This window comes from Oncorhynchus nerka, linkage group LG15, assembly GCF_034236695.1.
Source record: "Oncorhynchus nerka isolate Pitt River linkage group LG15, Oner_Uvic_2.0, whole genome shotgun sequence".
In the NCBI taxonomy this organism is placed as follows: domain Eukaryota; kingdom Metazoa; phylum Chordata; class Actinopteri; order Salmoniformes; family Salmonidae; genus Oncorhynchus; species Oncorhynchus nerka.
The window spans coordinates 30111090-30134446 of record NC_088410.1 but is presented as its reverse complement, the minus strand read 5'-3'; the positions used below and the strand labels follow the sequence as shown (position 1 = coordinate 30134446).

At 44.0% G+C, this 23357-nt stretch overlaps 1 protein-coding gene across 2 annotated transcripts in view; it reads right to left on the bottom strand.

Moving 5' to 3' along the window:
* Nucleotides 1–1517: 1517 nt before the first annotated feature.
* LOC115142419 (potassium voltage-gated channel subfamily KQT member 5-like) overlaps nucleotides 1518–23357 on the bottom strand; it is a 150356-nt gene continuing 128516 nt past the window's right edge. The window contains exons 5-15 of one of the 2 annotated variants that reach the window (XM_029681855.2): nucleotides 22207–22332; nucleotides 20989–21099; nucleotides 20633–20728; nucleotides 19405–19499; nucleotides 18051–18077; nucleotides 11649–11872; nucleotides 8052–8163; nucleotides 7154–7285; nucleotides 6803–6910; nucleotides 5125–5251; nucleotides 1518–3657 (exon numbers count right to left, since the gene is read on the bottom strand). In XM_029681855.2, coding sequence (XP_029537715.2) covers nucleotides 2338–3657; nucleotides 5125–5251; nucleotides 6803–6910; nucleotides 7154–7285; nucleotides 8052–8163; nucleotides 11649–11872; nucleotides 18051–18077; nucleotides 19405–19499; nucleotides 20633–20728; nucleotides 20989–21099; nucleotides 22207–22332 — 2478 coding nt within the window. In that variant the 3' untranslated portion in view covers nucleotides 1518–2337. The remainder of the gene's footprint in view (nucleotides 3658–5124; nucleotides 5252–6802; nucleotides 6911–7153; nucleotides 7286–8051; nucleotides 8164–11648; nucleotides 11873–18050; nucleotides 18078–19404; nucleotides 19500–20632; nucleotides 20729–20988; nucleotides 21100–22206; nucleotides 22333–23357) is intronic. The other variant, XM_029681856.2, reaches the window with a different exon arrangement.

The following is a 23357-nucleotide window of genomic DNA, read 5'->3' as shown; positions in this document are numbered from 1 at the left end:
AGCTAACGGATATTATTACTATCGTATAGGTATGTGCACGTCATTTAAATAAATTAGGATAATGATCGTATGAGACACAATGATGACATTTCTAAAGGCCAGTTTTCCTTTGGTAATACATGTTCTTTCTGTGGATAAATAATGCCCAAATCAGATTTTTTTATACAAGGGACGAAAAAAATCAAGTATGTAAGACCATTTCAGCACAAAAGGCCAACAACCCACACGTTGGGTGCAAATAAACATTGAAATGGACAGTATATCGCTAAGAAAGGCACCATGTTATGTACTGCATGTTTTATGTACTTCACATATTCTGGTAAAGCCTTCAATGAGGATTTAATCGACCCTAAATGTTTCTGCTAATGTTTCTGTTTCCAAAGGTATGTGTACTGGAGCTTTGGATTTAGCGTACAAGTTCATACTACATTTCATGTTGTTTTTTAACGGGTTTCTCTCCTTTGAAACAACCCACTTGGTGAAACATCCAATAATCCCTACCAGGATCCTGTTCAGTAGGCACAGAATGTTACAAAACGTTGTGAAAACCGATGAAGTAGCCTACTACCTGAGGCTGAGCATGTCCAATGAGTCATCTTTGCATTCCGTTTCAAAATGTTTTGCTACATTGTGCCCTATTGAACATGACCTTGTTGTACCTGAATCTGCAACATTTAAAGGGATAGTCCACCCAAATTAGAAAATTACATTTTTATTTTGGTACCATGTAAAGAAATTGCTGTCCGTCATTGCTGTCTCTCCTTGTCCAAAGACTGCTTGAAGGGTAAGAAAAACAATGTCATTTTGTGATTTGAGTGACATATCCCTTTAAGTCAAAAGGGCTAATTGTTGTTAGCATTAGCCATGATGTCACTCACACTGCTTGCCAGGGAGTGCAAAATGTCACTTACAGATTATTAACATAACATTATATACATTCTACAGCATGTCAACTTCCGTTTAAGCAATTTAATAAGCATTCAAAACTATAATGTATTAAAAGAACTACAGCCGGTGAGTGTGATTCCGACTGAAACCGTGTACTGTAAGACTGCAGGGTCACATAATCAGATAACATAATATACTTTTGCACATTTTCTCCCTTCATCGTGTTTTTGTCTCTTGTGTTATAAGTAACTCAATATTTTTTTGGAACGAGAAGATACACAGGTATCACATTCATAATGTGGATACCTTGGTCGTCGGGTAGAAAACACCTCGGGGTGCGCAATTGAACTGTGTTTTAGGCATAGAAATATAACTACTAGAACGGACATCCCCATTCAAAGGTGTCATGCTGGGTGGACCATATTCTAGTATTTCTATTTCTATGGTCTTAGCAGCTATTCGTCTCCTGTTTTAGCAGTTATTCCTTTCCCGGGACTAAGTGTAGCAGCTTGTGTACAACAGTTATACAGTATGTAAACTACCGGTGTGTGTGTGTGTGTGTGTGTGTGTGTGTGTGTGTGTGTGTGTGTGTGTGTGTGTGTGTGTGTGTGTGTGTGTGTGTGTGTGTGTGTGTGTGTGTGTGTGTGTGTGTGTGTGTGTGTGTGTGTGTGTGTGTGTGTGTGTGTGTGTGTGTGTGTGTGTGTGTGTGTGTGTGTGTGTGTAAAACTTGGTCGTGTTGAGGCAACATTCATTTCAAGATGGCTGCCTCAGAAGCTTTGGATAACAGTATGATATTGGGTTCATGTAAGCATTTAACTTGTAAGCATTTAACTTGCCCCATTTAACTTGCCCCGTCTTGTAAGTTAGGAGGCCCCACACTTGAACTTTTACTATACATGATTATGTGTATTAAAATGAAGGAAAAGTTTTCTAGAAGGGTTTTGCCCTAAGGCCTATAGGCATCAACAACTTCCTGTGTTAATGAATGTAAGACGTATGGGTAAGTTGTAATACCATAACATTTGGACTGAAAACATGCAGTGCTCATGCAGTTTCGAGATCACAGATCAATCCATCGTCTTTCAGGATCAAGTTTTGCTTGTTTCTTTATATATATATTTATATATATATATATACACACAACCTCTTACTCAGTCTCTTTTTTATACACCTCTCTCTCTCTCTTTATTATACCTTCTTTGTTTTCTTTGTTTCGATTTCTTCAACCGTACTTTAAAAAAAGAATAATTCATGCAATGATATGTTCATGTATCGTCGACATGTATGAAAAATACTATGCTTTTTATCAAATGAATCAACATAAAAAAAATAAACAGAAATAACCATTATAGTCCCTCCCTGTTCCCCCTCCCCCCTCCCAAAATAGAATAAAGAGCTTCTCTGTAAGGTGAGGTTTTTTGATTGGTCCATACGACACGGGGGTGTGTCTTATTTTAGCCGTACGTGCGGCATGCTCAGGGACTCGGTGCTCCCGACTGAGGGGGGCGATGACATGTTCCCGCTCGCGCTCGCCAGGCTCCTATTGAACCCTGCCAGAGCACTTAACCCCGCCCCAAGCTCCGGGTCTGTCCTCAGTAGCTCTGATGAGTAAGAGGTTGCGTCGGCTGTCCCCTGGGACAGGAAGTCAAAGCCAAAAGCTCCACCTTGAGCCTCGGGGGGGAGAGGGAGGGCATCCACGTCCCTGTCGCTGATAAAGAGGTCCTCCTCCCCCCAGCCATCCCCGCCGCCCCCTCCCCCAGGGTCCTGACTACTGTGGGAGCCTGTGGGGGAATTGCTGCTGCAGGGGCTGGGGGAGGAGAGGCTGAGGCTAGGATGGTGGTGGCTATCCAGGGCCCTGGAGGTGGTTGACCCCCCCTGCCCCAGGTTTTGGATGGACATGGACTTGCCCAGGCTTCGGTCCGCCTGGCTGGGGTTGGAGCCAGAGGAACAGCGGCCTCCTCCTCCCAGAGCAGAAGAGAGGGGTACCAGGGGCTCCATTTCCAGGCTTGTGCGTCTCCTCCAGGAGCCCTCTGCTTTGGCATTGCAGGGCCGGCCATTGCTATTCCCACTGGACCCCCCTCTTGGCTGCCCCAGCCTCCCGATTCTGAGGCCTTGTTCTGGGCCTAACACATCACCATCCTCCCTCTCCTCCGGGCTTCCACAGAAGTCACCCACCTCCATCACCATCTCCCTCTCCCTCTCCGGCCTGGAGTGACCCACCGTCCGGCTGGGCTGGGGAGGAGGTGGTGGGGGCCTGGCCAGAGTAGGAAACCCCCCACCTCCAGATACACAATTAGGAGTAAGAATAGGAGGTGAGTGAGAAGAACTTCCTCTATGGACTGGTTCCCCACTTTCCGGCAGGGTATGATGATGATGATGATGGTGGGGTTGAGGAAGGGGCGACGGACTGAACGAGGAGGGCGGGGGCCCACTGGTAGAAGGCGAGGTGGTGCCAGTGTTGAGGTTGAGGCTGAGCTCGGTGGACGGCGCCAGGATAAGGTGAAGTCCCCGGGACAGGTTTGAGGCGTTGGTGGAGGAGCGGGTCACGCACCCCCCTTGGCCCTCTATCCCTGGCCCACCTCCGGTGCTGCTGACTTGGGTAGAGCAGGTGGAGTGGTCCTTGAAGAGGATAGAGCTCTGGTAGTCTGAGGTCTGCTCCAGCTCGAACAGAGGCAAGGAGGAGAGGGTGAGGGCAGAGGAGGAGCCTTTACGTAACACATGCCGGTAGATGTCCAACAGGGAGTCTAGCTTCGACTCAATAGACTGGACCTAGAGAGGGATGGATTGAAGGAAGGACGGAAGGAAATGATGGTTAATATTAGCTACACAAAAGAAAGAGTACTTTCACATAATTGTTCATACAAACAACATTTAACCACACTCAACCATAAGATGTTGAATAACAGTAGTTGGTAGCCCTTTACACTCGTACCTGTACCCGTATACAGGTTAAAAATGGCAGATTTGGGCACTAATGCTTCACAGCGCTGTATGGGTTTGGACTGACATCCATTCTGAATTTGAGCACAGCGCGCGACAAGAAGTTGCCCCCCATCTCTCCCGGTACTTGGGCAACGGTTGCTATTTTTGTTGTTCTCTTAGTGAGGGAAATGCTTTAAGTTAAGAGGACTCTCTGTATTTTGAAAGATGAGACTATTATAATAAATACCACTTTGATGTCACACAACCAAACCAAACACATGTGAGTCCAAATGTGCACTTCACATCTCCATATCATAAAACTCATGGCATGTACAGTGTCAGCGTTTATGATCACTATGTTTGATGTACAGTTACAAGAGGACATGGGATCATAGGCTCATTTTGTTCAGAACAACTCAGGGTATGTTTGTTTACTCTGAAGATAATTCGACATGGCACACACACCTGAATGCACACGCACCTGAATGCACGCGCACCTGAATGCACACGCACCTGAATGCACACGCACCTGAATGCACACGCACTTGAATGCACTCATGACTCCTTTCTATGCGCACCAAAATGACTGTTTCTCTGAATGACCTTGTGAAAGCCTAACACTGTAAGATTGTATATATTAACTTAGCTAGTCATGTTGACAATAGAACAAGCTTTCAAATCAGGCCCACCTACACCCAGTGATTTATAAGACTTTTGGGATTGTGTAAACAGCAACAGTAATTGTAATAGTAATTGTGTGATGGCGGGGATGCAGGGTTGTGTTCCAAACGAAACAGCTACAAGTCTGCTTGCTCTAGTTCCTCAACGGCACAGCTAGGAGAGCTCAAAAACTACCTTATGGTTGAAGACTCTTCTTTGAGTCATAAAAGTGTATTGAAATGACTTAGGAACTGTGTACACTTTGGAGAGGGGTGTGGCCACTTCTGAGACCCCAGTTAGTCCTCTCGCTCAAACCCTTGTCATTTTGTTGTCCTATGTTGCACCTAACCCACATTTTTCGAGGAATATTTTTATGTTACTGAATGTCGACAGTGTATTGGTTGGATCCAGTCTCGTGTCAGGTGAACTTGTGTGCTCACCTTTGGTCTAATCATTTATCTTCCCATTATCTTCAAACTGTTCCCTTTCAATTGCTACCATGGTTATGCATGTGCTTTTCATACTTCTTCTGTAAGAAACATTTCAATTTATCCCTATCCATATAGGCCAATGCCTACAAATGTCAAAGGTTAACCACACATAATTCACCATATTTAATGAACCAGTGGTTTAAGTTCACGGAAACCCACTGACCTGCCGTTCCACTTTGCAGACACGACCCAGCATACTCATGTCCTCCAGCAGGTCTCCATCAGACAGCAGCTTGTCCCGGATCTTCTTATCCAGAGGAACCTGGCCTTTACCCAGGATCTGGTCCACTCTGGAGGGCACAGGAGACATAGTGTTAAAGAAAGGGTACAGAGAGAGAAATGGTGCAGGACCAGAGGATGTCCAGTAGGCAGCCTGCCCGAGAAGGAAGAAGGAAGGAAAGAGAGTTAAGAGTTGGAATTGGTCCTCTATGAGAATACAACACTTACTGTAGAGGCCATACTGTTCACAAGGATATATTTGGCTCGGTTTACTGTGTCACTGGAGATATGTTGCAAGTGTATCAATATCAACAGCATCCCACTGGACACACACACTGGTTGAATCAACGTTGTTTCCATGTAATTTCACCGAAATGAGGTGGAAGTCTGTGCCCAGTGGGATGTCAACACACCTTTTTTCAAGGCAAGAAGAAGAGAAGAATGTATTATCTACTGCTGGATTTGAAAGACAAAATGGATGACCTTAAATTACAAGCATAGTTTTTATTTGTATTTATATATAATTTTACTACGCATTTGGACTTTCAGTTGAGATGTTTATATGAGATAATCAATATTTTCCATGACTCAAGAAGCTCTCGACCAGACAAATGTAATTTTAAGTTTCTACCATATGGTGGCTCACTACTCACTCATTTGGCAAATATGACCTTTCAAATTCAGTGAAAGTTTAGGGCCTAGATTTAATCAGATCAAGTGCTAACCGGCTTCAGCCGACACCCGCACGGCTGACGTTTTGGCGGTGTCGGCGGTGGAACCGCATTGGAGCTGAAAATCGGTGAGCAGCTGCTCTTGTGATCATTGTCAAGAAGCCACACCTCCCCACTCGCGTTAGAAGTTCAGAATGAGAAAGTGTAGGCAATATAGAAATAATTACATTCAAATTGAAAAATAATTTAACTAAATAATGAGGATTTTTAACAGCCTAATCGAGGTGTAGATTACATCTCACATTCCAGAATTCGAATTTATTAATGAGACACCATGCAGCCAATGGCAATGTCCGTTATAGCCATAATACCGGGAGCAACATGTGGATTTGACAACTCTAACGCAATTCAGCTCTGCAGATGTTGGCTAAAGTGGATCTGATTGAATCGGGCCATAAGTTTAAGAGAAAACTCAGTTGACACGAATGCAGAACAGAAGAAACATCACCAGGAGGAATCTAGAAACTGAACCCATCAACAGTCCCAAATGGATCCCCCATGCAAGATATACTGTCAACCTAGACAGGCAAGATATACTGTCAACCTAGGCAGGTAAGATATACTGTCAACCCAGACCGGTAGGATATACTGTCAACTTAGACAGGTAAGATATACTGTCAACCTAGGCAGGTAAGATATACTGTCAACCCAGACAGGTAAGATATACTGTCAACTTAGACAGGTAAGATATACTGTCAACCTAGGCAGGTAAGATATACTGTCAACCTAGACAGGTAAGAAAGATGTTTGCGATTTGAAAACCATGCAAGTGTTTCTTCTAGCAAACAATCAGCTAGTCCACATGCAGGGGATGGGGAGAAAGTCAAGAGGATGTGAGGAGAGGAGTGCGTGAGGAGTGTGTGTGAGGGGCGTGAGGGGGTTAACTCTGACCCCTGCGTGGAGTTCTTTCTGCCCTGGCTGTAATACATGGGCAGGGAGGGAGAGGAAAAGGTCTTGGCTCGGCTGCTCAGGGGCTGGGGCCCCACTATCATGTCCAGCCTGTGGGGGAAAGTGAGGACACACACACACACAAATATGAATGTATGCACACAGACTAGAACATATGCACACTCATATGAAGACAAAGACATATACTGCTCACATTAGTGGCTAAGCAGTGAATACACATGGGCAAACAGCTGCTAGCTAAGCTTTTTCATGCATTTTATTGGAAGGTCTAATTTAGAGAGTGTGACTACGTGAGCACTTTGACCACGCGTGACAGTGCATTATTGTTCTCACCGTGTCTGCAGACTCTTGATGCGACACAGCATGTCCAGGTGTCCGGCGGAGTACTGCTCTATGACGTCCTTCACATCGTACGGACGCAATGTCTCCTTGAACTTCTTCTTGGCCACGTGGAACTTCATTATCCTGGATGGTCCAGACCAGGGTCATGTTCATTAAATACCAGATGAAAGAACATAGACTGAAACAGGGAGGGACTACATGAACGTGTCTAATAAGAAATGCTCCTTTTTGTTTCCCGCTGCGAAACGTTTCGCTACGGTGTGTCCTAATGAATGAGACCCAGCACAGGAAGACATCTCAATGCAGTTCTTAAATCTACCACAAGAGGGAGTCCTCAAACAAAGAACGACATTGACCTAGAGTAACACACGCCAAGGTACTGAGATCTAAAACTATCCAATAGCAACAGCAGAAACAGCTCTTCTTTCTCAACATAAATAATCTGGAAAATCTTTTCATATTTCTAAAGAAAATATTCTTGTGAAGTTGTACAGTGAACAATCTGAGGTAAAATCAGTATTTACTTCACTGTTTACTTTAGCTGTGTAGCATGTAAATCTAGCCCTTTGAGAGAGTGTAGAGGGGAGCTTAGTACATACACCTGTGGAGCCTAGGGGCCACATACAACGGAAGAGGTTGAATATGAGAGGCCCTTACTGCCCAAGTGAGGATCAAAGGGGTAAGACTGATGAAAAAGTTATATAGTAATGTATCCACTGGATAAACCCATGGCAGGAGGTAAGGGAGATTTTGAAGCTGCCTCTCACGGTATGGATTAGGGGAAAGAGTTCGGAGGTTACAATAAGAAGAAAAATGTCACGCGAAGGCTCTGATGACATACTTGAGTGAGGGCAGTGTGTGTGTGTGAGTGAGTGAGCGTGCGTCTCACCTGACGGCTCGGATGACAGACTTGACGGAAGGCAGCAGGTCCTCCACAGAGATCTCACAGTGACACCCCTTGTCATCACCGAACCCATCCTCAGTGGTCATGTTAGAGTCAGCTAGAGAGAGAGAGAGAGATGGAGGGAAAGAGAGTTTGAGTTTTAACATTCATTTTTTTATGACAAGAGATGGAGGGAAGGAAGGAGAGAGGGAGGAAGGGGAGGAGAGAGGGAGGGAAGGAAGGAGAGAGGGAGTAAGGGGAGGAAAGAGAGAGGGAAGAAGGGGAGGAGAGATGGAGGGAAGGAAGGAGAGAGGGAGGAAGGGGAGGAGAGATGTAGGGAAGGAAGGAGAGAGGGGAGGAAGGTGAGGGAGAGAGAGGGGAAGAAGGGGAGGAGAGATGGAGGGAAGGAAGGAGAGAGGGAGGAAGGGAGGAGAGATGGAGGGAAGGAAGGAGAGAGGGAGGAAGGGAGGAGAGATGGAGGGAAGGAAGGAGAGAGGGTGGAAGGGGAGGAGAGATGGAGGGAAGGAAGGAGAGAGGGAGGAAGGGGAGGAGAGAGAGAGGGAAGAAGGGGAGGAGAGATGGAGGGAAGGAAGGAGAGGAGGGGGAGGAAGGGGAGGAGAGATGGAGGGAAGGAAGGAGAGAGGGAGGAAGGGGAGGAGAGATGGAGGGAAGGAAGGAGAGAGGGAGGAAGGGGAGGAGAGATGGAGGGAAGGAAAGAGACAGGGAGGAAGGGGAGGAGAGATGGAGGGAAGGAAGGAGAGAGGGAGGAAGGGGGGAGAGAGGGAAGAAGGGGAGGAGAGATGGAGGGAAGGAAGGAGAGAGGGAGGAAGGGGAGGAAAGAGAGAGGGAAGAAGGGGAGGAGAGATGGAGGAAGGGTAGGAGAGAGGGAGGAAGGGGAGGAGAGAGAGACAGTGATTGCACACAGGTGGACTTTATTTAACTAATTGTGTGACTTCTGAACGTAATTGGTTGCACCAGATCTTATTTAGGGCCTTCATAGCAAAGGGGGTGAAGACAAATGCACACACCACTTTTCCGTTTTTTCATTTCTTTCAATTTGTTTTCATTTTTTTTTTTTCATTTCACTTCACCAATTTGGACTATTTTGTGTTTGTCCATTACATGAAATCCAAATAAAAATCCATTTAAATTACAGGTTGTAATGCAACAAAATTAAAACGCTAAAGGGGTGAATACTTTTGCAAGGCACTGTAGCTCATCTATCTGATGTTGTGTGGACCAAAAGAGTATGACATGTTGCTGCAGTATTTTTAAATAACTTTTATTTAACTAGGCAAGTCAGTTAAGAACAAATTCTTATTTACAATGACGGCCTACCCCAGCCAAACCCTAACCCGGATAACACTGGGCAAATTGTAGGCTGACGTTAAGTAGCTAGCTAACTTAGCTGTTTCATTGATGCCCATGCGAGGAAGTTAGGCTAGCAAGCATTTTAGCTAGGTAGCCTATGACAACAAAAACTAAAAGCATACAGTATGACAGAGCCATAGACCATTTTGCCAAATTGAAAGAGAGCAGGATGGCATTGGCATTCAACTAGTCTACAGGTAGGATGAGTCCAAACTTATTTTTTTTTACACACACGCACGAACGCACACACACACACACCAGTACCATTTGTTTTTGGTGTCTTTAAGTTTGTTTTCAGTGTATTCAGAAAAGCATACTGTATATAGCCTTGTTGATTAAATGTTTAAGTTGAAATGGTGAGAGATGAGAGAGGAGAGAGAAAATGGAAAAACTCTTGTTTTCACAAAAGAGAGTCTACATTATAGCAGAAGAGCGCGAGGCTGAGAGCTGCCTGGCCTCAGTAGGTATATTGCTAATGGGAAATATTTATCACAAAGACCTGCTGTTTATGAGTGGCCTGAGTTACGACATAAAGCACACCAAAGCGGGCCAGGGGTTAGAAGTGGTAGAGTGCAGATCAAACAAATTTTCCCCTGACCAATAAAAGGTTTTCTATGACCCCAGGTTAATGCTATTTGTAATGTTACAAGGCAAGCCACCACGGGCCTTTGGAGGATTGGTGTGTGTGTGTGTCAGCCAGCATCAATCTCTGCTCTCATTAATTCAGAAAGTGCTGTAGTTGGTTCTTGGCAAAGCCATTTAATCCATCTGGCATACTGTATATGCAACAATCCATTTAGCATATACAACATGATTATTGTATGGTTGTGTAAGGTAAGTGTCATATACAGTATAGTCAGTAGTCCTCACTTTATCCAAAACGTCTCTTACACCAGATTAATCTGGATAAATCCCCCATTCCATTTCTATCCATCCTCAACATAATCTGCTGGTAATAGCAATATTATGGTAATAGTGTTATTATGGTAATAGTGTTATTACGGTAATAGTGTTATTATGGTAACATTTATTATGGTAATGGCGTTATTATGGTAGTAGTGTTATTATGGTAACATTTATTATGGTAATGGCGTTATTATGGTAGTAGTGTTATTATGGCAATAGTGTTATTATGATAGTGTTATTGTGGTAATGGTGTTACTATGGCAATAGTGTTATTGTGGTAATAGTGTTATTATGGTAATAGTGTTATTATGGTAGTGTTATTATGGTAATGCTGTTATTATGGCAATGATGTTATTATGGTAATAGTGTCATTATGGTAATAGTGTTATTGTGGTAATGGTGTTATTTTGGTAGTAGTGTTATTATGGTAATGGTGTTATTTTGGTAGTAGTGTTATTATGGTAATGGTGTTATTTTGGTAGTAGTGTTATTATGGTAGTAGTGTTATTATGGCAGTAGTGTTATTATGGTAGTAGTGTTATTATGGTAATGGTGGTATTATGGTAATAGTGTTATTGTGGTAATGGTGTTATATGGTAATAGTGTTATTATGGTAATGGTGTTATTATGGTAATAGTGTTATTGTAGTCCACTATTGGTATAGACCTACTTCATTCTAGAATTTAGCTGGTGTTCCAGTTGACCTAGCTACCTGGTCACTGTGGCTGGTACCCTGCCTCCCCCAGCCAGCTGGCTAGGCTGGAGAGAGCAGCACTACAGCCTCTGCTAGCCCCTTAAGGCTGCTAAACTACAGCATACCCGTTCCCTTCCCCCTCAGCATCCAGAGTACGGTCCAGAGCTCCAGCCATAACCAAGCCAGGCCGGCCATTCCCACTAACCCAAACCAGCGCACAGCAAACAGGCATTAACATTCCTCCCGCTGGGCCTAGCTGGCTCTCTGGCTGGCTCTATGGTCTGTGCCAGCTCTGGTCTGGTCTGCCCATAAGACGGGGGTCTAGGAGTAATCCTTCAAAGGCTAGCACACAGCACCCAGCCAGATAACTTAGGTAAAGGGAGCTAAAGCTAGCACAACATTAATAGTGTGGTTTTAAGTTGATGTAGCTCACCAGTGATCTAAGGATAAGCTAGGTATATCTAAAGATATCATGAGATATCATTCTGAGGATGTGTAGAAAGCATCAGGGCAAGATTACAATTTTGGTATAAAGGCAAAGAAAATGACATTGTACCAATCAACCCATCTCTTACACTAAACGCCCAAATCCAACAATTGACCAATCACGACAATTCATTAGTTCCTCTCACCATCGGCAGTGGAGCGTGATTGGATCTTGAGGCGGAGGGAGGGTCTGAAGCGGGTGCGGTCGTTGAAGCTCCAGCTCTTCTGGACCTTGGCAGGGCTGGTGCCCTCCGTACCCCCAGCCTCAGTCCCCGGGGACCGCCGGTCGCTCACCGACGTCTGCCGGCTCTTAATACTCTGCCCCCTGGGGCTCGCCATCCGGACACGGTCTTTGAAACTCAGCTTTTGGCTGTCATGGGGATGGATCGATGGATGGAGAAAGGGGGATGATGGTGTGGAGGGATGGAGAGAGAGAGAGAGAGAGAGAGAGAGAGAGAGAAAGGAATGGTGTTAGTGGAACAAAGATATACACACGTACTGTATCAAGATCAAGCACAGGTTCGGGGTCGGGAACAATTAAAACAAAATGCAATTGATTGGAAACCTTTTACAGGAGTCTTTCACCATTTCATGAGTTTGTTCATTTGTTTACCCAATTATTGGTTGCTTCACTGGAGAGCAAGGCATTTAAATTAGGTTAGATTGATGGGCCTATTCATAGACCAGCATGCATTGCAGCCTATTATCTAAAATGCATGCGCACAGCAGGCAAAATGCTTCAGCAGGTACCCTACTGTTAGTATGTAATTATGATTCTTTAGCACTCAGCTCACTCCTAGACATGTGACCTCAGCTGGCCAATCCCTGTCTCTCGGACTGGCAGAGTCACCATTGGAGGAGCTACCATAGAAGAGGGGTTTGTGCAGGGGAGGGTCTTGTATAATTGATAATCAAGAACACCAAGGGAATAGGGGGGGAAGTGATGATTTCATGAACCTTTGTGATGAACTATTCATGGGGTCTAATATCCAAGGAGGGACTGCTGAAATGGTGAGGTGCAGGGTGGAGTGCTGAGGTCAGAGGATGGACAATGCTGTGTACAGGGTTTCCAAGTGACAACATGCAGGGCCAGTGGAGGGGCCGTGCAGAGGAGAGGCAGCGGGGCAAGGGGTAGGAAGCTATATCCAATCTAACCATGACTGTTTTGGTGGTCATTGTAAATGTTATCGTGACTATTGATGAAGTCATTGTGTCTTTCATGTTTTGGTGATGTGAGTGTGAATGGTGTGAATGACATGAAGTGAGGTAAGAGGCAAGAGTCGTTGATAAAACTTCCAGAATGATTGAAGTTGGTGAAATATCACAATGAACCAGTTAGACAACATATCTGTTCAGTGGATCTGTTTTTAAGACCTTACCAAAAAGCTCTTGTACAGTCAGAAATACAGTTGAAGTCGGAAGTTTACATACACCTTAGCCAAATACATTTTTCACAATTCCTGACATTTAATCCTAGTAACAATTCCCTGTCTTAGGTCAGTTAGGATCACCACTTTATTTTAAGAATGTGAAATGTCAGAATAATAGTAGAGAGAATTATTTATTTCAGCTTTTATTTCTTTCATCACATTCCCAGTGGGTCACAAGTTTACATGCACTCAATTAGTATTTGGTAGCAATGCCTTCAAATTGTTTAACTTGGGTCAAACGTTTCAGGTAGCTTTCCACAAGCTTCCCCCAATAAGTTGCGTGAATTTTGGCCCATTCCTCCTGACAGAGCTGATGTAACTGAGTCAGGTTTGTAGGCCTCATTGCTCGCATATGCTTTTTCAGTCAAAAGTACAATCTTTGTCCCCATGTGCAGTTGCAAACCGTAATCTGGCTTTTTATGGGGGTTTTGGACCAGTGGCTTCTTCCTTGCTGAGCGGCCTTTCAGGTTATGTTAATGTAGGACTCGTTTTACTGTGGATATAGATACTTTTGTACCTGTTTCCTCCAGCATCTTCACAAGGTCCTTTGCTGTTGTTCTGGGATTGATTTGCATACTATTGTTTGTACAGATGAACGTGGTAACTTCAGGCATTTGGAAATTGCTCCCAAGGATGAACCAATTTTTTTCTGAGGTCTTGGCTGATTTCTTTTGATTTTCCCATGATGTCAAGCAAAGAGGCACTGAGTTTGAAGGTAGACCTTGAAATACATCCACAGGTACACCTAAAATTGACCTATCAGAAGCTTCTAAAGCCATGACAACATTTTCTGGAATTTTCTAGGCTGTTTAAAGGCACAGTCAACATAGTGTATGTAAACTTCTGACCCACTGGAATTGTGATACAGTGAATTATAAGTGAAATAATCTGTCTGTAAACAATTGTTAGAAAAATGACTTGTGTCATGCACAAAGTAGATGTCCTGACCGACATCCCAAAACTATAGTTTGCTAACAAGAAATTTGTGGAGTGGTTGAAAAACAGGTTTTAATGACTCCAATCTAAGTGTATGTAAACTTCCGACTTCAACTGTAAGAGTATTAAGAGTTAGTGTACAGTAAGAGAAGTGGTTAAAATCATAAGACAACAGGCAGCATTTTCAGGCACTGTCCAAAAGAAGCTCAACATTGTTGCAAAGGTAACTCAGATCGTCAGAGAACTCCCAGAACCTATATGCAGCCATTTTGAAAATTTGTTGTCATTCCCAAAATAGTCATGAGTCCAAGCGGGCAGGGGGGGTGCTGTGTACCTAGTATGTTTCCGTAGGGTACACCTCCTCAGTAGCTTCTGCTTACTACTGAGAACTTTACTACAAACCAGAGGAAAGAGATACGGTAAGAAAATATATGTGTTTATCGTATACAGTACCAGTCAAAAGTTTGGACACCTACTCATTCAAGGGTTTTTCTTTATTTTTACTATTTACAAAACTATGAAATAACACATATGGAATCATGTAGTAACCAAAAAAGTGTATAATATATTTAACATTTGAGATCCTTCAAAGTACCGACTCTGTGAATTGATGACAGCGTTGCACATTCTTGGCATTCTCTCAACCAGCTTCATGAGGTAGTCACCTGGAATCTATTCCAATTAACAGGTGTGCCTTGTTAAATGTTTATTTGTGGAATTTCTTTCTCTCTTAATGCATTTTAGCCAATAAGTTGTGTTGTGACAAGGTAGGGGTGGTAAACAGAAGATAGACCTATTTGGTAAAAGACCAAGTCCATATTATAGCAAGAACAGCTCAAATAAACAAAGAGAAATGACAGTCCATCATTACTTTAAGACATGAAGGTCAGTCAATACGGAACATTTTAAGAACTTTTAAAGTTTCAAGTGCAGTCACAAAAACAATCAAGCTCTGTGATGAAACTAGCTCTCTTTCCTGACTGCCACAGGAAAGGAGTTTCCTCTGCTGCAGAGTATGAGTTCATTAGAGCCTCAGAAATTGCAGCCCAAATAAATGCTTCACAAAGTTCAAGTCACAGACACATCTCAACATCAACTGTTCAGATGAGACTGCATGAATCAGGCCTTCATGGTCGAATCACCACTACTAAAGGACACCAACAAGAAGAAGAGTCTTGCTTGGGCCAAGAAACACATTAGACCGGTGGAAATCTGTCCTTTGCTCTGATGAGTCCAAATTTGAGATTTTTGGTTCCAACCGCCATGTCTTTGTGAGATGCAGAGTAGGTGAACGGATGATCTCCACATGTGTGGTTTCCACCGTGAAGCATGGAGGAGGTGTTTTGGTGTGGGGGTGCTTTGCTGGTGACACTGTCAGTGATTTATTTAGAATTCAAGGCACACTTAACCAGCATGGCTAACACAGCATTCTGCAGCGATACACCATCCCATCTGGTTTGCTCTTAGTGGGACTATTTGTTTTTGAACAGGACAATCACCCAAGCCAAGGCTGTGTAAGGGCTATTTGACCAAGAAGGAGAGTGATTGAGTGCTGCATCAGATGACTTGGCCTCCACAATCACCCGACCTCAACCCAATTGAGATGGTTTGGGATGAGTTGGACCGCAGAGTGAAGGAAAAGCAGCCAACAAGTGCTTAGCATATGTGGGAACTCCTTCAAGACTTTTGCAAAAGCATTCCAGATGAAGCTGGTTGAGAGAATGCCAAGAGTGTGCAAAGCTGTCATCAAGGCAACTTTTTGGTTTACTATAAGATTCCAGATGTGTTATTTCATAGTTTGGATGTCTTGACTATTATTCTACAAATGTAGAAGATAAAGAAAAACCCTTGCATGAGTAGGTGTGTCCGAATGTTTGACTGGTACTGTATGTGAACGTCTTTGTTTCGGTTATGAATGTAGCTTCTATGAATGTCTCTGTATACTTACAGTATGTTATATGCCTTTATGTCTGCATATGAATGTTTATGAAATGTAATCTATACAATCGCCACCTCAAACTAAGTGTGTTAATGTCTTTGTACGGTATAGTTTATGGATGTAAATATAACTCATGACAGATGACATAGTCCTTTATGTCATGTATATGAAGGCTTTATAAACGCAACATGATCGCTAGGCTTCAATCACACTAAACTAAAGCATGACCAGAGACCCTGTAGAACCACTATACTTTTTCAACCACTTGCTGACATTTAGAAAGAGCGTGTTTCAAAGGTAATTGAGCTCAGTGGAGAGAGAAAATGAAGAGCCTAGGTATGACAGCAGTTTTAAAAGGCCTATCATTTGATAATTCAGTCCCACTCCCGTCCATGTCTCTCATTTAACCATACTAATTCAGCTGAGAGAGAGAGAGAGCGAGAGAGAGAGGTGCTGTTATATGTGTGGAGGATGGTAGACTTTTAGAACAGGCAACCTGTTGGGCACCAGTAGGCTTTCAGGGCCGTTGGCACCTGGTTCAATGACACTCAGAAATGGATTGTTATTTATTTATTTTTCTCCTGCAGGTTTGAGGTGGAGCCCTTGACCATGAGAGAGAGAGAGGGGTGGTGAATTGAATTCAATAGGTGGAGGATGCTGGAGCTTTGTTCTCTCTCATTCTCGCTCTCTCCCTCCCTCTGTCTCTCCTGTTCTACCGACATGCTTTTCAAGTGTTTGGGTTTGCGTGGGAGGGATTCTGTCCTCACCCTCTCAACACTAGGCAACACTGAATGTTTTATTTGTTCAGATATTCTGTTGACACTTTACACTCAGTTTGGAAATCTCAACTAAAAAATAAGTACAGTCTCTTCACAGACAAATGTTTTAGTGGCCCTCAGGTTTTTAATTCTGTTTTTCACTTTAAAGACACGCATTCTGCTTTCCCTACTGTTGTGTAACGACAGCTAAAACAACATATTACATCACTCCTAGCTCCCACAGAGAGAGAGAGAGACAGAGAAAGACATAGAGAAAGACAGAGTGAGATAGAGAGAGAGAAATAGAGAGTGAGAGATAGGGGAGAGAGAAAAAAACAGAGATGGAGAGAGAGACATAGAGAGAAAAAAACAGAAATAGAGAGAGAAAGACAGAGAGCTAGAGAAAGACAGAGAAAAAGAGTTTCCTCTCCCTCCTCAATCTTTCCTCTGTAATTTAGTGTCTGTGTCACTCAAATCTTGTTATACTGAAATACACACACAACACACGACTGCAATAAACACAATTAGTTCTAATTTTAGAGAGAGCGAGAGAGAGAGAAACCACTGCAATCATTTCCTTCCTGAAGAACACCTAAGGTACGGAGAGATGTAGTGAGAGAATGGGATGAGGCAGATGAAGAAAGAGAGAGAGAGAGAGAGAGAGAAACCACTGCAATCATTTCCTTCCTGAAGAACACCTAAGGTACGGAGAGATGTAGTGAGAGAATGGGATGAGGCAAAAGGAAGAAAGAGAGAGAGAGAGAGAGAGAGGGAGAGAGAGAGAGAGAAAGAGAGAGAAACCACTGCAATCATTTCCTTCCTGAAGAACACCTAAGGTACGGAGAGATGTAGTGAGAGAAAGGGATGAGGCAGAGGAAGAAGAGAGAGAGAGAGAGAGAGAGAGAGAGAAAAGGACAAGAGCTGAGAGAGAATAGGGGAGTGGGAGGAATAAATAGATGGAGAGCGAGAGGGAAGAAGGAATAATAAAAGGAGAGAAAGAAAGATAAACACTGAAGAAAGAGGGGGGAGAGGCCCAAAGGAGAGGTAAATAATGACTAAGTAATGAACTGCTGGCTGTTTCTATAAATAGATCCATTAAATTAAGAGCTAGGGCCAACACCTCTTAACCAGCTATCTTGCTCTACAATAGGTCACCGACTGCATATTGGCACTTTCAGCAATACACAGTAAATCCCAAATGACACCCTCCTCCCTTGATAGTGCACTACTTTTGACCAATGTCCTAGAGACATTTGAGACACACCCACACAGTTCTGAATAGCGTCTGAAAGCATTGACATTTCCATTTTGGTCATTTGGCAGAGCAGACGATCTTATCCAGAGCGACTTGCCATCAGTATACTCCATACAGACAGTAGGGAAGACGTGACCCCCAACACACAGGGTTACGACGTACACCGGTGGTAGTGGTGCGTGTGGATCTGTGCGTCAAGTAGATACACAGAACAAGTAGGAGGTACGCACCTTGTGGACGATTCACCCTGGTCCTTCCTTCAGGTTGAGAAGTGAGAGAGGGGAGAGGAGAGAAAGTGAGGAAAATTTAGCAAAGTCTTCATCGCAAACATCATCTACTGAGCCAACGAGTAGCGAGTTGACCTCCAGGGGTCGTATTCAAAGGAGATGCTGAGTATTTGAGGCAGCGTTGTGTTGAGCACATGAGCAAATCACAAGCATGTCACCAGACTAAACAGAAACAAGACTCAAGACACACACACACACACACACACACATGCATTTCAATGCAGTATAACTATCCAGGCAAACTTGCTAGCAGTGTGTAGACAGGTGTGTGTCATCAGTAGGTGTGTGTCATCAGTGTATGTGTGTGTGTGTGTGCGTGTGTATGTTGTCTAGCTGTCAGTAAAGCATGTAGCATATGGATTCTCCAATATCTCCAGGTTCCACAACATTCCATCTGCATATTTACCAGTCTTGAAACGCTATTGGCAGATAATACCAATACAGGCACTCCAGATCTCCCAATCACACAAGGCTATTCCAGCACAGTGGCAGTCCAATGAGACGAGAGACGGAGATGTGGCCACACATTCATTAAAGCCCGATTGGATCATTTAGACGCTGATTACCGTCAGAAATGGATGGGCCGTGGAGGACAACAGCTAAATTCACTGCCTCAGTTGAAAGTGGAGTGCAGACAATCTCAAGTCTTCAGTGACTCTTAGCTAACTGTGTTAGGCCAAAGTTCCAAATGGCACCCTATTCCCTATGTAGCGCACTACTTTTGACTAGGGCCTGATCAAAAGTAGCGCACTACATAGGGAATGGGGTGTCATTGAGAACGCTACCTTAAACGGTTAGACTGATGGTTTGAGCATATATTGGGAGATGTGAATGCCTGTTGTGTCAGCAGGATAGAGGTGTACTGGGGTATAGTCTACATGATTGGTTTTTAGTCATATTTCTTGAGTTCTTGAGTTCACTACAGTTTGGATGAAATGGAACCTGGACAATATTGGTCTTTTGATGGCTGTTAACTATTGACTTATTATAACAGAAGACAAATGATAAAATATAAATGTATTCATTCACAGAAAAGAAGGAAGTACATAAGTGAAATAGTACTTGAGGTAGAGAGGTAGACAAGATAAGTAGAAGAATAAGTAGCCTGGTCCCAGATCAGTTTGTGCTGTCTTGCCAACACCTATGGCCATTGTCACAAATGTGCCAAACAGATCTGGGACCAGGCTAGGAAAGAAAAGTTAACAGAAATACATCATTGGAAAAAGAGAAGGGAAAAGACTGCTTAACAGGGGCACAGACACCAAACTCAGACACCAGCTGCCAACGTTGTACCTACTTTGTAGGGCTGCAGGTATGCAACGCCTTCAAATGAGGCTTCCAGGTAGCAATGGAAACCGAGTTCTCATCAGCCGCATAACTACGCCAAACACACTGCATGCAGAACACACAGAAACACAGGTGGAGGAAAAGAAAAAAGAGACAAAAGAGACAAAATGAGACAAAAGAAAATCCAAAAAAGAATAAAAAGAAAGGACAAACAGAGGAATAAAACAAATGGGGGAAAAAAAACTCTGATTAGTGATTCAAAAAAACACAACAAAGCAATCACGGGTCAAAGGTCACGCGTGAGTGACACGTTCTGTCGCTGGGCCGAGTTCGGAGGCCAGGTACAGTACATGCCTGTGGGGCTGGGAGGGCAGGAGGCTCACGTGGTAACGCCACGTGGCGCCTAGATACGGCCTGGTAGAGTAGTCGGTGGAGTAGTAGCGCCACGCAGCCTGGTGCGGTGGGAGGACGGAGAGGAGGAGAGGGGAGGAGGAGGGGAAAGGAGGCAGAGGAGGAAGAAGAAGAAAGCGGGGGAGGAGGGTAAGGAGGAGAAGAAAGAGCAAGGTAAGAGGAGAAAGCAGAGAAGGTAGAGGAGGGAGGCAGGAGAGGAAGCGAGGGATGGAGGGATACACAAAGGAAACCACAAGGTGAGGTCACAAACAGGAAGGAAAAGAGGAAGACGAGGGACGCAGGGAAGAGGGAAGGATAGCTAACAGCTTAAGCTTGCCTGACACTCTTGTGGGTAGAGTGTTAGGAATTGGGGAGAATGGACAGAACCTATAGCTTGGAAACAATGGAGAACCCGGGGTTAGAGGAGGTCACCCTACATGCTGGTTCCTGGGCATGTTTGGAGGGAATGTGAGGTGGTGGAAATAGAGACTGGATAACAACAACATTACTTTTAGGTTCAACGTCACCATACTTCACAACAGTAAGGTAAACGATTGATTCAATCAACGAGAGACAATGACTATCTATCTCTGGCACAAATCTCTAATGATGTATTCATAGCCCAAGGGCAATTTGAATTGAAAATACCATTAAAGTGACTATAGTACCACTAGCAGTATTGTAGTAAGTGTGAGTCAGAGAAAATGAGGCTCTGTCCCAAATGGCATCTCCTTCATAGCATTTTTTGACCAGGACCCATAGGGCTTGGGTCAAAAAAAGTGCACTATATAGGGAATAGGGTGCTATTTGGGACATAGCCTGTGATAGCTACAACACTTTGCCTTTACCTGGATGAGACAAGCGGCTGGGTTCCTCCTCTTCTCAAAGTGCTTCTGTCTGTGCTGCTCCTGGACCTTCAGGGCAAAGCCTGAGCCCAGTATACCCTGGGAAGACACAGGAGGACATGGGAATCAGGTGAGAACATGTCAAACGGCTCTTTTGTCGGCCATTTTGGGTCAATGCCTCATTAGTGACTGTGAACAACATGTGACCGTGAAGTCAGACAGGGGAGGTGGTCTAGTAGAGTAACTGAAAGGATACAATCACGTAAGTAGTGTGCGTGTGTGTGAATGCATGTGTCTGCCAATTTGTGTGTGTGTATGTGTGTGTGCGTGCATATGTATGAGTGTGTGTATGTACTCACCGCTGGCAGGGCAAAGAAAGAGATGCCCAGTAGAGCAAACCCAGCTGAGAGCATACGGCCGGTCCATGTCTTCGGGGTCTTGTCCCCGTAACCAATGGTTGTCAAGGTGATCTGAGAACACACACAAACACAATTATATCTTGAGAAAGACGCCACTATTAGGTCCTAAATTATACTATATGGAGCGAAGCCACCAAAATAAATATCATCGACGTACATTTGTGAGGGCATTGAAATCCTAACAAAATGGCTGCAATTTACACTATTTACTAGGGTCTATTCACAAGAATAAGTATTGTATGTGTGATGATAATGCATTTCTGCCTTTTGATGTTTATATCACTTCATTGGCTTATTATATAGCTTTAGTTTCATCTGCCTCCTCTCTCTCTCTCTGTCGCTCACTCTCCTTCTCTTTTTCAGTCTCTCTCTCTCTCTCTCTGTCTGTCTCTCTTCCACTCTCCCTCTCCTTTTCAGTCTCTCTCTCTCTCTGTCTCTCTCTGTCTGTCTCTCCCACTCTCCCTCTCTTTTTCCGTCTCTCTCCCCATCTCTCTTTCCCTCTCTCTCTTTCCCTCTCCCCCCCTCTCTTTCTCATCTCTCTCTCTCTCCTACTGCTATCTAATTGGCTGAAAAGCACAGGAGATAATTCCCTATTGATTTAGTGACTCTCTTCTATCTGGGTTTCCTACCCATTCTGCCGTGCTGGGCTGCCGTTCATTTTGTGTCATTATGACTTTTGGAGGCAGTATATAAATGGTGGCTAATGGTGCTGGGACTAATGCATATTAAGAAGAAGAAGGTTTTTAGTCAAAGCTTATTTGCAACAAAACAGGAGGGACATAAAAAGAAAAGTGCCTGGCAAAGAATGAAAGGACTTTCTGCTTGTTCTCCTTTGCCTCCTTTAACGTGAAAATAATAATACTGAAAATGTGTCGTATTAGTGAAAATGATGAATTTTCACAGGTAAATACTATTTGAATAAGAGCTTTATTTCCTTGTTGTCCAGAAACCAAATCAGGGACAGGCCGTGCAGCTGAGTAGAAATACAGAACATTAAATTAATAGAACATCAAAAAACAATGTTAAGTGTTTGGAAAACAGTCGTAGGAAAAAGGACCCCTTAACTGGCAAACATGGACTGTTCCAACATCATCCACCATCCACTGTGGACTCTCCCATTACGAGGGCAGACAGAGGAGTATCTGTAACTTTACTCACCGTTCCCCACCATAAGGCATCAGCATAGGTGGCAAACTCGCTGTTGAACTTGTTCTCCACAAGGTAGACCAGAAAGGAGGAGAAGATGAGGACCAGGAAGCCAATGTACCAGGCCGTCACCAGCTCCTACAGGGAAAGATTTTTATTTTATTTTTACGATTCCCATTTGCTGATGCCATAACGTCAGAGAAGACGTCTCCAGAGAAGGAAGAGAGGAGAGAGGAGGGAGAAGAATGGAGAATGGAGAAAGAAGAGAATAGAGAAGAGAGGAGAGAGAAGAGAAGAGAAGAAAGGCGAGAGAAGAAAAGAGAGGAGAGAGAAGAAAAGAGAGGAGAGAAGAGAAGAGAGGAGGGAAAAGAAAGGATGGAGAAGAAAGGATAGAGGAGAGAAGACAGGAGAGAGGAGAGAGGAGGAAGGAGAAAGAAGAGAAAAGAGAAGAGAGGAGAGAGAAGAGAAGAGGGAGAAGAAATGGGTGAGGAGAGAAGAGAGGAGAGAGGAAAGATGAGAGAGGAGAAGAGAGAAGAGGGGAGAGAAGAGAGATAGGGGGAGGAGGGAGAAGAAAGGAGAGAGAAGAAAGGAGAGAGGAGAGAAGACAGGAGAGAGGAGGGAGAAGAGAGGAGGGAGAAGAAAGGAGAGAGGAGAGAAAAGGGAGAAGTAACGGGAGAGGAGAGAAGAGAGGAGGGAAAAGAAAGGATGGAGAAGAAAGGATAGAGGAGAGAAGACAGGAGAGAGGAGAGATGAGGAAGGAGAAAGAAGAGAAAAGAGAAGAGAGGAGAGAGAAGAGAAGAGGGAGAAGAAATGGGTGAGGAGAGAAGAGAGGAGAGAGGAAAGATGAGAGAGGAGAAGAGAGAAGAGGGGAGAAAAGAGAGATAGGGGGAGGAGGGAGAAGAAAGGAGAGAGGAGGGAGAAGAAAGGAGAGAGGAGAGATGAGAGGAGAGCGGAAGGAGAGAGGAAGGAGAGAGGAGAGAAGAAGAAGGAACGAGAGAGGAGAGGAAAGATGAGAAAGGAGAAGAGAGAAGAGGGGAGAGAAGAGAGATAGGGGGAGGAGGGAGAAGAAAGGAGAGAGGAGGGAGAAGAAAGGAGAGAGGAGAGATGAGAGGAGAGAGGAGGGAGAAGAAATGAGAGAGGAGAGAAGAGAGAAGAGAGGAGAG